Consider the following 14777-nt stretch of genomic DNA (forward strand, 5'->3'; position numbering starts at 1 on the left):
GTCTACCGTGTAGACCTAGACCTAGATAGTTCTTCGCGGCGCCAGGTTCCCTGAGCCGTATAGGCTAACCATGAAAAATCTACGATGACAATTTCCTGAAGCAAGATTGATAGGTTCTATATTCGAGTGCACCAATAGATTTATACAACGCGCCTAGAACTGTCTCACCGTTTCTGTCGCGGGACAAATGAGAAACAAACTACCTATTTTTCTATCGAAAGATGACGTATAATTCAAAGCTGCCTTTCTCGCGGGTTAGGAGCGTGCAGAGCGCTTTCCTCTCTTGCGAGAAGCCCCGCTCTTTTTAGAGGCAACCGCGGAACTGACAGACTCTTCCACCGGCTCCTCTACTTCGGCCGATTCGTCTTCATCAGAAACGTTGTCAACATGCTCCGAGGACCCAAGCAACTTGCCGAAGCTTTTGCGGTAGAACCAGACGGGGATTTGGAACAGCATGGTATTGCGCACCCTCGGGCGCTGGATTTCGTCAACATCGAGTAGGAATTCCTGGCGCTCGCCGTCCTCCGTCTCATCTTCCAAGAATACGTTGCCGATCGAGTCCACGATGAGGACCTTGCCATTCTCGGCAACGACGCGCTTCCTCTCCCCGGACGGCTCCACGGACTCGGTCGTCGGGGTGGAGGTGCCGGAGGTGGCGCGCGAGACGGATCGAACACCCTTCTTGGAATCCTTCCGGTTTTCCTTGTCCATCATACGTTTCTGGCGACGGTTCATGGGCATGGCGCTCGCCTCGTTGGCTTCCGCAGCGGGAGCCGGAGCACCTGCATTCGCGTCCACACCCGGAATGCCGCGAACGCCGAGTTCATCGCCCCAGGCAGCTCTTCTGGCTTGGCGAATATACCGATCGACGAACTCCCGCTGACGCTTCCAGCCCAGGATCAGGGCAGCATAGTGAGCGCCACCGCCGAAGGCTAAGAATAGACCAACCATCACGGAGCCGAGTCCCGGGCGGAATCGCGAGTAGTAATATCCTGTGCCTTTCCACTTGGGGAACCCATTTCGCAGGAAATGATCGTATCGCTCGCGCGACGGACCACGAAGAATGTTGGCGACGGTGTTCAGGCGGGAGGCTCGTTCAGTGGCCTGCTTGACAGCAGCCGCGATCTCGCGCTCAGAGGGACCCTTGTTGACGTGAACTCCCTGCTTGCTCGTCTTCGACCGGGCCTTGTCATTGGAGCTGTTGGCAATGAAGGAACGTCTGATTTTATCGGGATGGAGAAGTCTTGATTTCTTGCGATAGGCCTTGTTCAGTTCATCCTGGTTGGCATTGGGCTGGACCTCGAGGAAATCTGTCCGTTGAACAGGTCAGATTTTGAACATTAGGGCAGAGTGGCTGACGTACCGTAGAAAGTCACATTGAACCCCTCTCCGGCAGCAACCTCATCGCGGAGGCGGAAAATCTCATAATCTACAGGCAGGCATTGAGGTTAGATATGATGTCTGGCGATTATCGGTGAACGCAAAAGACGGTGAGGAAATCCCTGAGTCAAAGGAGTGGAAGCAAGTGGTGGGGAAGGCCAGAGGAACCGACCTTCTTTGGTCCACGCTGTCGCCAATACAAATAGGACAGCAAACAACAACAGGCGGAGCGCTGTCGACTTCATTCTGAAGAGGACACGAAGGGGAGCGGTCAAACCCGCCGAACCCACGAAACGATGGAAGAGAAGGAGGAGAGAATGGCCAGTACGGTTGCAGGAGGAATCGAAAATCTCCAGGACTTACTGGGTAGGGTTCAGGGAGCGAAAAGAGTCGAGAGAATTGGATCCAAAGGATCAAATTAATTAATTGGATGCGCCCTGCCTGGGCCGGATGCCATAGTTCTCAGGCAGACAAACCATCTGTCTTCAGGCATCGATATTGATTTAATACCGTATGATGTATTATTACCACGAGGTACCCCATCAGACAGTCACGGGACTCCACGCTGCAGGTGCACGTGGACCAATCAGATGAGAGATGATCGAAGTTGTTCTCCTCCAAATTGAAGGAAATTCGTGGCCGGAGAAGACAAGAACAGCTGGGAAAACTGGCAGGCTGGAAGAGACAAGGAGCAGCCGGGTTTAAATTCAATGGAGGTGCTCCCCCCCTCGATCACTTTTATCTTCCCGTTGTCGACCAGCAGGTGGTAGTACAGTCCTACAGTCCGACCACGGGATGAACCATTCACAGATGCCTTAGGGCTGGACTGTAGTTCTACAGACTACCTACGGATACTACAAGGCAAGATGGTTGTTTTCATCTGATCTCCCAGCGGCCAGCCGTCCTTGGTGGTCCGCACTCAGCCATCCTTCTCTCTTCCGGGGGTGTTCTATTCTTAGCCGTCACCGCCCAAGTGTTTCGGAGAAGCCTGGTCTTTGTGTCTTGGAGGCTCGCTTTCTTGTTCCTCTTCTTCTTTCTGCTTCTCTCTCATACGCAGTTGCCTTTGCAAAATCAATATTCGTACTTCCTGACAGGAAGTGGTCCCCGAGGGAGTCGTTGACGCTCGATTGTTCGGGGCGAGAAGAGACGAACGGGCCGCGAAGGGTACTCCGTAGGCTAAAAGTCCAGTCAGCTCTGCAGTCAACCTTTTTTTTCCCTTTCGGCCAGCTAAGCCGCTTCCATCTTCTCCAAGATTTCCCCAAACCCCTTTTCCTCCCTCTCTTCTTTCATTCTTCATCTTCACTTTCACTCTTATCCTCTATTATCTATCACCTATCTTTTACTCTATTCATCCGACTTCGTGAAGAAACCCTTCACAAAGAAACGAGCCAAAAACACTCCCCTTGTTTATTTATTTGGTTACCCTCACAATGAGCTCCCTCAAGATTCCCATCGATGCGATCACCTCGCGCTTTGGTGATCGCTTCAACAGCGTTCGCTCCCAGTCCATTGGCACTCGCTTTGCCAACCTGCGACCGGTTTCCGAGTTCCTCGATCTCAAGCGTCTCTCCAAGCCGGCCAATTTCGGCGAGGTCCAGGGTCGCGTGAACTACAACCTGTCCTACTTCTCGAGTAACTATGCCGTGGTCTTTGTCATGTTGAGCATCTACAGCTTGCTCACCAACCCCGTCTTGCTCTTCGTCATCATTCTGGTCACCGGTGGTCTGTACGGCATCGGGAAGCTGGAAGGGCGCGACCTGGAGTTGGGCATCGCTCGCTTCAACACCTCTCAGCTCTACACCGGCCTGTTGATCGTTGCGGTCCCTCTGGGCATCTGGGCCTCCCCGATCTCGACCGTCCTCTGGCTGATCGGCGCCACGGGTGTGTCCGTGTTCGGACACGCGGCCTTTATGGATAAACCAATCGAGAATGCTTTTTCCGAGGAGGCGGTCTAGGTGGTCGGCCGCGAGCTCCTTACGGTACGCCCCGATGGGGAAGACCACCGGGGGCACAACTGGGGAGGCAAACGAGGAGACGGGCAGCCCCGTGGCTGGATGATGACGCACGAATTGAGGAGATTGACAGCGAGGACGAATATAATCTACGCAATGGCCGAGCTGGGTATGCGAGGGATTTGGTCGGGGGTTCGGGGTTACGGAGACGCATAGATTATAACGAGTATGGGGACGAGCAGGAGTCGATGGACGGGGCGGACTATGACTTGTACGACGACGCAGACAGCACGGTGGCATACGCGGTGCACTTGGCCATGAAGGACAAGGAGGATTGGCTGGTGGACAAAGCTCTGGAGAGAATTCGCCGCGCGCAGGTCATGGGACAGAAGAACGTTCGCTTGTCCAAGTCCGAGGTGGAAGCGCTCGAACGCAAACGGATGCAGACTGGCGCCAGAACTTTCGACCGCACGAGGGCTGAAGCACGGACCCCGGACGGCGGCGGCGCTGGTCGAGCAGGGATGCGGCGAGCTCCCTTCAGCGCGGTGCCAACTGCACCGTATGGTGGTGCCCTCGACGACGGCGATGTCTTCGACGCTCGGCCCAGGAGCTCGGGCTCCCCGACGTCGCAACGGCCTCGCTCTATGCGATCTCCCCAGCCCATCGCATCGCCCATGACTCCGCTTGACTCCCCTCACAGGCCCGACCGTCAGTCCGCCGCCATCCCGCACATTCGCTCGCAGGCGTCGTCCCCGCTAAAGAGCCCGGCATTCGCACGTCCTCTCCCCGACGATCCGCACTGGGTTCCTCCCTATCAGATACCGTACCCGAGGGAGCCACCTCCGTATCCCCTTCACAGCCCGCTGGAGCCCCGACCAGGAGGCTCCTCGAATCGCACAGGACTATCACCATACGTGTCAAGTTATGGGGACCGCCCGTCAAGCAGCGCGCGAAACTCGTTTACCCCGTGGTATAGCCCGGCCAAACCTGCGGCCGAAGTCCCCCAGCATGAAGAGGACGGCGAGGAGAGCGATTCGGATGCAGACGAGTTACATATTGTGGATGTGGTGGAGAGAAAGGTCCCGACAAGTCCTTCCAGCCGCGCAGCGACGGGCAAAGGAAGCCGTCAGCGCCGCAGTCGTCCTTGAAAAAAAAAAATTTCTTCTCACGTTGTGCCCTCTAGAGGTTTCTTCGTTTCTCTCACGAAGTCCGTATTATAACTTTACTCTTTTTTTCATACTTTTCTGATGAGAGCGTCTTGGTGGATTGGTTTGTTTCTTCGGTGTCTTGTGTCTATAGTCGAGATGGTTTCTATGACCATCATGAAAACGTATCGTAAAAATAGAGTGATTATTGCTAACTTGCTTCTGAACCACTAATTACTCTCGGAATACTCCGCAGTAAGATGTAGTGTCGGAGTGATGACGAGGGCAGCGGCGATGACGTCGAGGACCCAACGGCGAAGGAAGCGTCGAAAATTCCCGGGCAGGCCGAACTTTCTCTCCTTCACAGCCGCCCCCCTTCCGGTCGATCTCCTCGCCCTCTCTTGGTTCAGCGTTTAACCTAAATTAATCAATTTCCTCGCTCGTTTCTTTTCATTTCTTTTCTCCTTCCACTCTCTACTAAGTAGGCAGGGACCCCACGCGGTTTCACTCGCTACTTGCCCAATTTCTCCCTCCCACTCCCCCTGCCTACTTCCGTTGGCCTCTGTCGCGTGCCACTTCTCACTCGCGATTCTCAGCGACAAATCTCGGTTGCCTGGCGGAGATACTAAGGAAACCAACCGATCACCGGGAGGCGTTGCACGGCTTTGCTAGGCATCATCGAGTAAGTTTGATCTAAGCCACTTCCGCCCTTCCCGGCCAATCCATGTTTGATTGCTTGTTCACACGGGTAACCGGTCATACTTCATGTAGGCTGACAAACGTTCCCTGCTCTCCCTGCTTCAGTCTAGGTCGTTCTTTACTCGAGTACCCTTTTAAACACTCGAGAGCTGCTTTCCAGTTCCTGGTGGTAATTTTTTCTTTTTTTTTTTTTTTTTTTTTTTTCCTTTCCTTTGTTGTTGTCAAGGATCTATCACAATACATAAACCAAGATGTGGATTGTTTCATTTTGGATCTTTCCGGTCATATCGGCCGCCATGTGGATAGGTATGGTACTGCCGATGAAAAAGAACGACGCGCAGAGATACTGATTCACCCCCCTCTCAGCCATGCTGGTCGCAATGTTGGCACATTGGGCTGTAGTTGGGTCTCCCATATATCCTAGCATGGAACCCGGACAGACGATCGCGTAGGTCTTTCGCCCCGGTGAATATGAAACAAAAACTGACCGTCAATCGCTGTTAGATACATTTCGGACGTGGGAGCGCAAGAGTTGAAGCCCCTTTTCATCGGCGGCAGCGTGGTCACGGTGGTGTTTTTGGATCTTTCGTTTGTCGCGGAGCGATGGTTGCGTCATGCCGGCCAACTGGTCCCGAACAAGGGTAAAATCGACAAAGCCTGCGCCATTGGGTCTATCTTCTTCTCTGTCGTCGGAGCTCTGGGGTTGATTCTTCTGTCATGCTTTGACACGCTTCGCCATCCGCACAAGCACGTTGGGTTTTTGGGGATGTTCCTGTAAGTTCCGGGCCCGGAAAGCCTTCGCCCAGGGCTCGAGAAGGATGAATGCTGATTTACCAAAAATACAGTGCGGGCTACCTCGTCAGCGCCATTCTTATCTGCGCCGAATATCTCCGTCTCGGGATCTTCTACCGCTCGCATCATCGAGTACTAATTGCCAGCTTTGTCATCAAGGCATCCTTCGTGGTCGTTGAGGTCGCTCTCGCCATCGCTTTTGGCGTCCTCGGACGGCACTATGGCTCTAAGAGAAATGCGGCGGCCGTGCTGGAATGGGGTAAGCTTTTACCGTTGTCCGTTTTGGGTCGAGCCGGCAGCTAACCGTGGGTCTGCTAGTCATTGCCCTGATCTTCACCTTCTACGTCCTCTCCTTTGTGATCGATTTGCTGCCATCGGTACGCACCCGCCGTCACGTTCCACAGGGCGAAAAACGCATCAACATGGCGTCTTCGGAGCCGCCGTCCGAACTCACTCACGAACAGCCCCTGACGATGGACTCGGCCGGTCCAAACGCCAATAATGTCAATTACTACCGGGGCCAACGCATGTAACGCTTGATCTCGATGCTTTTACAATTCTGCATATTCCCGGTGCGCTGAAGCCCTATTTGTTGGGACCAGGATATACCCTCGGTGGTCTTTTTATTTTGATGATCTTCTTCTATTTGCTTGAAGTATATACCCGCGTTTGCTTTGTCCATTTTGCTATATTTGGTTCTTATTTTGGATGATATTATTTTGTGTGACATACTTTACCACCATTATCGTAATATCAAGATAGAGGAAGAGAAAGACGAGTCTGATATTTCATTATCATTATCCGAGGAGTTCGAAGGGGGGAGCAAATTCTCAGTCTATTCTTTCTTGTACATGCATGCTTGCAACAGAGCTCAGATCCCGCTAAATAAGTACCAGATCAGGGTAAACATTAAGAATGAAAAAGCAAAGTGTCAACCAACCACCGCTATGCGAGCAACGTCCGTCGGATTCGCTCCAGCTTCTCCTCATCCACACCCACATAGCGCAGGTAGCCCTCGACGCCACCATACTTCTCATCCAGATGGCGCCGGATCTCCGTCGTAAAGCCGTCCGGGCACTTGGTGTAGTCCTCGGACAGCCCCAGCAGGCGGATCTCCTTCATGCGCTCCTCGACCTCGACGAGCAGCTCGGGCTCCGACCGCACGTAGTCCTCGCGCATGGCGTCCTCGGCCACGCGCGCCGCCAACAGCAGCAGCAGGAGGATCACGAGCCCCGTACGATCCTTGCCTTGCGTGCAGTGCACCAGGATCGGGTACGTGGATGGTCGATCCCCGTCGCGGGTCGTCCCATCCTTCTCGTCTTCATCCTCTTCTTCCTCCTGGTCGAGTCCGTTCTCATGCTCGGGCCCCGCAGCGAACAGGTCGAATATCGCCCGCATCTCCGCGGTGCTGCTATCCAGCGTATCCTGACCGAGTCCGATCAATCCGCGCGGCGACATCACCTGCTCGCCGACGATGAGCACCGCGTCGGGTCGGTAGCCTGACGCCGCTAGGGCCAGCACCTTTCTGTTCTCGTATGTCAGTCGAATACGTAAAGTCAAGGCACAACCATCGAATATGGAGGTCGACGACAAGACCCAAATAATGCATTCAGGGGGGAGTACATGAAATGCCACCAGTCCAACTTCCACAGGAGCGTCCGTTCGAACGCTTTCCCCGTCAGACTAATCAGTTCGCGACGCACGCCGGGAAGATCGACCAGATGCTGGTCCGCCGAGGCAGAGGACGCGGCCGGGTCCTCATCACCCAGCTCAGCTCGGCGTTTGGTCGTTGCCATTTGGTGTTCGGTGCTGGGAGAGGTCAGTTAGACAATACATAGCGAGAGTTGACTAGACACATACCTCGATCGCAGATCGATCACAGTAGAGATGTGCAGTTCGTCCGTGAGACGGCGCTTGTCCCGTTCGGATGCATCATCCAGCTAGAAAGAAGGATGTTAGTTTGAAGGGACTGGTTTGCTTTTTGGTCTCAAGATCAGGATGGTTATTGAATACCCAGGCACTACGAAAGAGGATACCCTCTTTTAGAATCCTAGTTCGATTTTTCGATCAGCTTCGGTTTATTGACCAAGTTAGGAAGATAAAAGTAAAAAAGCATAGAATCAATCGACATACGATCGTCCCACCAGCCGATTAATCGAGCGGCCAACATCCCGGAAGTTGATGATGTTGTCGAATGGACGATCGGGCGAGTCAAGATCGACGCTGGACTGCCGCGGATGCGAGACTGCAGCCATGAAGAACGAGAAGGCACAAGATCCTCGGAGGGCGAAAGAGAGAAGGGAAAAGGGGCGAAAATTGAAATGAAAACTCGCATGCAACCGGTGGCCGGTCAACTCATGGTTCTTCCCTCCAGCGCAGAAGGCGACGTGGAGTCCGCCGTGGAGCCGCGCGCTAAAGAGCGGTGGAGGGCGGACGATGTGAGTCTAGATCGTCCTGTCCTCCATTCGACGACTTTTTGTGGCATGCTAGACGTGATCGCTAGGTACTCTGCTCTTACAGGTTCTCGAGGTCTCTGAATGGGTGGTGTGCTGGGGTTGGACCTCTGGTGTTCGTCTAGAATGCGTCCTAAGGTGGTCTATATATCCTCAAGTATACATACTATGACCCGTCCATAATGAATCCCAGACAAGCTCAATTTAACCTAAAGAAACAGACTACCTGTCTCTCGATAAGTCACTTCCTGAAGTACATACATCGAACGCAGAAGCCAATTACACACAAAAACCCCAGACGCCATAAAGAATGGTTCGGCTCTGCAGGTTCTCTCTTCAAAATCAAAAGATACACGAATGACACAACCATCAAGAAACATAATCACAGATCTTCCGAAAACCTCGACTCGCGGCCGGTGCCATTGCTGAGTCGCTTCCCAATGGCAGGCGGAACGGGCAGGCCCTGGTCGGCCGCGCTGTCTCGCAGTCCATCTCTCTCAGGGCTTCGGTCGTACAAATCGTCGGCCGCAGTATGTTCGATTGGGACCGGTTCTCCCTGGGCCTCGTGGCCCTGAGGTTCGACTCCGTCGGTCTTCGCCTCTTGTAAGCCCCCGGAGGCTTCCTGCTCCTCGCCTGCTCGCGCCTCCGCAGGATGATCCTGATCCGTGGAGCGTATCGGCTCCCCCGCAATATCGCTGGCCCTTACAGGATTCGACCGGAGGGGCGCAGCACGCGACTCATCCATCGAGGTCGGGCTTCCCTCGTCCGTCGCATTAGGGGTGGGCTCGGGATGAACCTCTGCTTCTTTTGGAGCGGCGGCGGCGGCGGCGGCGGCGACACTAGACCGACGGCCACTCAATCTGCCGATCCAGGTCTTGAGTTTGGATTCTGATCGAGAGATAGCAGGCTGCACGGCATTCGGTTCGGCGGCGGCGGTAGCGCCTGAAGCCACGGCCTGTTCGTTGTCCGGCGCAGTGTCCGTCTGGACCGTATCTTGGGTCACGGTGCCAGCAAGTCCTTCGCCCACGGGCTCGGTGTCTCTTTCTTCGGTGGCACCGCCGGTGACTACAGGCCTTTCGGCTGCATTGTTTCCATTTCGTTTGAGCTTCTTCCTCCATGGCCAGTGCTTTTCCTCTTTGCCTTGGCTGTTCTGCTTCAAGGTCGCTGGGATGATGTTAAAACAAGGGAATCCAAAGTAGATTGGTGAATGATGCAACGAACCTCTCTGCCGCTTCTCCTCGGCCCGTGTATCTGCCTCTCGCTGACGCTCTACGGCGTCATGGCGTAGTTTTTCCTCCTCATCCAACCGTTGTTCCAGTTCTTTGGCCCGTTGTGCCTCGGCACGTTCATGGATTTCGTCGAAAGTTGGCTGGAGTCTGGAACGAGCCAGTGCCTCGACGTCCGACATATCCACGAACTTCTGGGCTCCCAGATTGACCCGATCCGGGTGGACGATATGCGCATCGATGTCCTGCATGTCCTTCTCGGCGCGCGCCAGGGCTGCCTCCTCCCACTCCTTCCGTACGGAGGGCGTTGCACGACCGGTCTCGGCGTAGGCCCGCCTCTCCATATCCTGGATGGCCGCGTCGACATTCTTTCTCGCAGCCTCCATGAGCATGGTGCGGTCTCTCTGCCTCTGCTCATCGACCGCATCCAGCTTCGTGCGCAAGCTGGTCATCTGATGCCGGATTTCTCGGGACCGCTCTGCGTCGAAGGACTCGTCGGAGTCAATCGATGACGCTCTCCGCCTACGAGCCGGCAAGCCGGAGCGCGACGCCTGGGGCTCAATGCCGATGCCATAGTATTCTCGATACACGGCCGTCTCGTCCTGCATGCTGGCCAATTTCTCGGCCGCGCGCTTTTGGGCGACCTCCTGCAAACTCATGGCACGTTGCAATATGCCAGCGCTGGCTTTGGAGACGGCTTGCTGGGACCGTGCCCGCGCATGGCCCCTCTGAGCGGCGGGGATGGCAGCACCTGCCTGGCCCCCCTCTTCCGCGATGCCGTACATTTCCCGCGCCATCGATATGGCAGCCGCTCTCATCACATTCTTCCTGTTCTGCTCCTCCACTTCAATGGCCACGGGCGGAGTCGCAGTGTAGAGGCGCGCGTTGGTGTTGGCAACGTGCTGGATCCGGCTGGCTTCCATGGAGCTGTCGAGCTCATCGAACGGGTCTCTGGCACCCGACATCGCGTAGGGGGTCTCCAACGGAGTAGAATCAGCCCTCTTTCGACTGTTGTAGAAAGCCCCAGATGCAGCGCGGATGGCCTTTTCTCTCGAAGTAATCTCCCGTCGCCCATCTGCCGAGGGGGTATCATGTTTGGAGTCCCCGGCGGAAGGGCTTGCGATCGACCGGTGGTCTCGGAGGGCGGAGATGGCAGCCTTGTAACCTTCCGGGCTGGGCGTTTCCTGGGTGTAATCCGGGACGTAAATGGCGGCGGCGGACGATCGGCCACTCTCGGGCTGCTTATTCTTTGCATGAGCTAGGGCAGCCACTGCCGAAGCATGACTGAAGCCGGGACGGGACCCGGTCGCTTTCAAGGCTGCCATGAGAATACCATCGTCAATACTGCACTTTTTTAAGAAAAGGGGAGGGACAGGTGCTCACTGGACAGATCCGTTCCTGCCCTTGGTTCGCGCACCGACAGTCGTCGTTCCGGATGGGTTACAAAAAGCGCAGCGGTCGCGGCTGTAAATCACCAGTTAGCGGACAAGTTGAACGCGACCGCGGATTTCTCACCTTGATCCGCTAGCCGGGCTGACCGGGATCGCGGAATTGCAGCACGCTGAGCAGGTGGCTGCTGGATAGTCGCCATGATAAAGGTATGTCCGCAGCGAATTGCAGGAAGCAAGGATCAGCGGCGGAGACAGGCATGCCTGGTTAGAAACAAGATCGAAAAGAAGAGCGAGGGAAAGGGGATAAGGAAAAGAGAGGGGCCCAGTAGTTGAACTTTGGAATGATTCCTCCGGAAGTTTGGGAACGAAGAAAGTCTCGTGTCGACCGTGACGTAGTTGGTTGCAAGGAGCGACCCACGGTTCCTCCTAGTAGCTTGGCGGGGAGGGAGGGTGGATGATGGTAAAAGAGTCACTGATGTCACGACGTGGCTTGGATATCAAATATGTCAGGGAGAGCGTAATGCGCAAGGGAAGGAGAGTCGAGTCAAGGTGGTAGTGGAGGGAGAATGGATGATGAGTCGTTGAGGGAGTTGAGTCGCATTCCTTCCGTTTTCAACGCGACTCCACCGATTTTCCCGATCGTCCGGAGAACGAGATGATCGTGGAGTCTAGACCGTGCTGCTCATGCAACGTCGGACTCCCGGCTCAGGACTCTTATGGTCATTCTAGAAAAGAAACGGGAAAATAATATACAAATAGTAAGGGAAAGTTCCATTTCTAATTCCTATGCCCCCCATCCCTCTCCCTTCAGCCGGTGTCGTCATGGCATCCTCGTCGGCCTACCAGAGACGAAGCATCTTCAGAATATCATGTCGCGTGAAAAAGGAGCGGTTCCTTTTGCCGAATATATCTAGAGAGAGCATCAGTGTCTGTAGTGGAGGCGCTGTTGCAAGAGTCACACGTACACATAGGAATGCTCAGCACGCAGATGCCCATCTGGATGCTAGATATGGCCAGGAATGCCGGTCGGATGCCGTTGGACACAAGCCAATCGTAGGCGAAGAAGGTCAGGATGAAGCTGAAGATGTTCTTGAAGATCAACATGCACGTGAACGACTCGATGGCGATATTTCCTGTGATGACACTGAGTAACGACGTCCTGGCACGGCGCGGGATAGTCCGTCCACTTACGATGTGCATCAACGATGTATAGCGCGCTAGCAACGGCTCCCATCACCATCCCGACCACGACGAACGCAAAGAAGACATCGACCACCAGCCACCCATACCTGCCCACATCCTCGGCCACAATGCCGAACCCGTAAAGCCCGACACCGCAGAACACTAATTGGAACAGCACTAGCAGGATCCGGAACTCGGGCTCGTACCTGCCTTTGTTGAGTCTTATCATAATCCGATTCATTGAATCGGAAAGAAGTCCCGAAAGGATCAGGCCTAGAATGGAGCCGATAAAGGCGCCGGTGTACAGGTACCCGGTCTGAACCTCGTTAAACCATAGCGGAGGGCCGAGAAAGATCGCGGCCAGTACAACCCCGATAAACACCGTCCATCCGATAATTGCGCCTTGGATTAAGCAGGCCTTGAACAGGCAGGCATATCAGTCGCTCTATCACCAAAAGACACAGGCTTCGGAGTGAGGAGCTTACCCATAGAATGGCAGGATGAAAGAAAAGGGGGAATGGTCTCAGGAGAAGTTTGAAGAAGTTTTCATCGGTTTTTCTCCCGTTGAACGGCTTCAGGCTCTGAATGTAAGACGCTTTCGAGGGCGCCGCGGTCTGTCGACTAGGATTCTCATTCCAGGAAAATGCCACAGAGGAGTTGGGATTGCTGGCGTGGGCGTGCTTTTGCTGTTCCCCCTGGGATTGACCTTCCTTCGAGACCGTAAGACAAAGTCCGGTCTGCGGCCCATGCAAAGATTCGAAATCGGTGTTTAAATGATCGGGGCGCCTGAAAGCTGTCTCAGGGACCAGGAAGAAAGTCAGGGGTAGGACCGCTGCAGTAAAAATTGCCAAGAGGTAGAAAGTCCACTGCCATCCGAGGGAATGCGTTATTTTACCAGCGAGCACCGGTGTGAGAAAGGCAGCCCCGAAGAGAGCCACATTGGATAGCGCCATCCGTTTCCCACGTTCCTTCAACGCACTATTAGCACGCCGCCGCCACCAGACGACCGGGGGGGGGGGACCTACATGGACGAAAAACAAATCACCAACACACGCGTTTACCAACGCCTCAAATGGGGCCAGGGCTACTCCTTGGAAAATGCGAGACCACAGCAGACTTTGGTAGTTATCTTTGCTTCCACCGGCCCAGGCGCAGCTCACTACCATCAGCAGATTCCCCAGGAGAAACAGATGGCGCTTGCCCCATACTCGCGCCGTGGGCACAATCAGGATGCCGGCGACTCCAACCCCGCACAGATGATAGCCGGTGAGAAGGGCCACGGAGGTGAAGCTCTTACCGTAATGGAGAGCAATGGTGACGGTGTTGGCAGCCATGAGAGAGCTGGTCGTAGCACAAAGAACCGAGACAAAAGATAGAGCCAACAGAGTGACATCGCGCTTCCAGAGCGGCCAGTTCTAGATTGTATTTCGGTATTAGCTGACGCGAGCTGAATGGCTCTCGACCTAAAACGCCCTTAGACATACCAGTGGATCGTTAGGGTCATCGCTTGGTTGAGGAACGAGCAGAATAGGGACCGATCCCGAGCGGTCGTACTTGAGGCTGGCATCGACGGTAGCGCGTTCGCTCGAATCCTCGCTTTGAAGGATATCGCATGTGCCTGCACAGTCCATGTTATGAGGAAATCCTACCCACCGACAATCCCATCAGGCTTACCAGGCACATGAGCCAGAGCGCTATTCTCCAAGATACCAAGACCCATCTTGAGCGAGACGGCGAATGGGCCCGAAAAAGCTGCGAACCAGCCAATCCTTGCAAGATCTCTCGACGGCGAGGACGAGCGATGAAGGGAAATCGGGAAAGCGGGAAAAGGGAGTGGATGAGGGCGTGGTGACGACTTAAGGAAGCACAGCGTCAATGACGGAGAGTGGAATGTGATGGTAGCAGCCACATAGACGCCCACTACCACCTAATGGAGAAAGTGTAGGGACACGGAGACACAAGCGACGGCCACCTCCTCCGATCTCGATCAATAATCACACAGACTACTGTGCGGCAGTGCGAAGAAAGAAAATGCGAGGATCAACATTTGCCCAATTTCTGGCCGGCACCAAGTCGAACTTAGCGGTGATGATCTACAGCGCCTCCCTTACGTTCCTTGTCGCGACGTCCCCAAACAAGTCTTTCGTGGTACCAAGCGACCCAAAGAGTGATGGTCGTTTGAAAACGTGAAGCGAATCAAGGTTCGTCAACCGGATGGAAGGTGGTGGAACTTGCATGCTCCATACTCTGGCGGGCGAGGGAGTCAAAGCCGATGAGCAGACCGAGGGAAGATGGCATATGAAGATGACCCACCGGCGATCATGCCTGGGAAGGGCGAGTGGGGAAAAGGCCCCAACAAACAAAGATCCGGGGAGGGGAGTGGGCCCTGCGGTAGCGCCGCGGTAGTCAACACTAGTCGGAGGATAGTCGGGAGGGACTATGTACAGAGTACCTATCCTCAGAAAAAGAAGGAACGAGGGAGGCGCACCCGGACGTACCTGTAGTCTGTAATAATGTCCCGTTCCTGTCTCCCCCTGCCTTCGTTCCTTTTTCTTGT

The 14777-nt window shown here is 54.7% G+C and overlaps 6 protein-coding genes across 6 annotated transcripts; 2 read left to right on the forward strand and 4 right to left on the reverse strand.

Annotated features, from left to right (window-relative positions):
• Nucleotides 1–255: 255 nt before the first annotated feature.
• On the reverse strand, nucleotides 256–1625 carry KD926_009950 (putative endoplasmic reticulum DnaJ domain protein Erj5; the record flags this gene model as incomplete). The annotated part of the gene is made up of 3 exons (XM_053102448.1): nucleotides 256–1310; nucleotides 1364–1429; nucleotides 1553–1625. 3 exons carry the CDS (start codon nucleotides 1623–1625, stop codon nucleotides 256–258), a joined length of 1194 nt encoding a protein of 397 aa, XP_052954063.1.
• A 1185-nt stretch (nucleotides 1626–2810) lies between these two features.
• Nucleotides 2811–4480, forward strand: KD926_009951 (putative COPII vesicles protein Yip3; the record flags this gene model as incomplete). Its single annotated transcript, XM_053102449.1, has 2 exons — nucleotides 2811–3261; nucleotides 3324–4480. 2 exons carry the CDS (start codon nucleotides 2811–2813, stop codon nucleotides 4478–4480), a joined length of 1608 nt encoding a protein of 535 aa, XP_052954064.1.
• A 1064-nt stretch (nucleotides 4481–5544) lies between these two features.
• KD926_009952 (Frag1/DRAM/Sfk1 family protein) lies at nucleotides 5545–6501 on the forward strand (the record flags this gene model as incomplete). Its single annotated transcript, XM_053102451.1, has 4 exons — nucleotides 5545–5624; nucleotides 5681–5950; nucleotides 6022–6227; nucleotides 6287–6501. The coding sequence occupies 4 exons, from the start codon at nucleotides 5545–5547 to the stop codon at nucleotides 6499–6501; spliced, it is 771 nt and encodes a 256-aa protein (XP_052954065.1).
• A 412-nt stretch (nucleotides 6502–6913) lies between these two features.
• ptyA (putative tyrosine/serine protein phosphatase) lies at nucleotides 6914–8223 on the reverse strand (the record flags this gene model as incomplete). The annotated part of the gene is made up of 4 exons (XM_053102452.1): nucleotides 6914–7493; nucleotides 7565–7777; nucleotides 7829–7908; nucleotides 8113–8223. The coding sequence occupies 4 exons, from the start codon at nucleotides 8221–8223 to the stop codon at nucleotides 6914–6916; spliced, it is 984 nt and encodes a 327-aa protein (XP_052954066.1).
• A 580-nt stretch (nucleotides 8224–8803) lies between these two features.
• On the reverse strand, nucleotides 8804–11238 carry KD926_009954 (uncharacterized protein; the record flags this gene model as incomplete). The annotated part of the gene is made up of 4 exons (XM_053102453.1): nucleotides 8804–9585; nucleotides 9643–10965; nucleotides 11031–11111; nucleotides 11163–11238. 4 exons carry the CDS (start codon nucleotides 11236–11238, stop codon nucleotides 8804–8806), a joined length of 2262 nt encoding a protein of 753 aa, XP_052954067.1.
• Nucleotides 11239–11877: 639 nt separating this feature from the next.
• On the reverse strand, nucleotides 11878–13940 carry KD926_009955 (putative MFS transporter; the record flags this gene model as incomplete). Its single annotated transcript, XM_053102454.1, has 6 exons — nucleotides 11878–11948; nucleotides 12004–12171; nucleotides 12230–12638; nucleotides 12706–13635; nucleotides 13705–13838; nucleotides 13895–13940. The coding sequence occupies 6 exons, from the start codon at nucleotides 13938–13940 to the stop codon at nucleotides 11878–11880; spliced, it is 1758 nt and encodes a 585-aa protein (XP_052954068.1).
• Nucleotides 13941–14777: the final 837 nt, after the last annotated feature.

The sequence above is a fragment of the Aspergillus affinis genome (assembly GCF_023601865.1).
Source record: "Aspergillus affinis strain CMG 70 chromosome Unknown NODE_74_length_177179_cov_84_810866, whole genome shotgun sequence".
Lineage (NCBI taxonomy): Eukaryota > Fungi > Ascomycota > Eurotiomycetes > Eurotiales > Aspergillaceae > Aspergillus > Aspergillus affinis.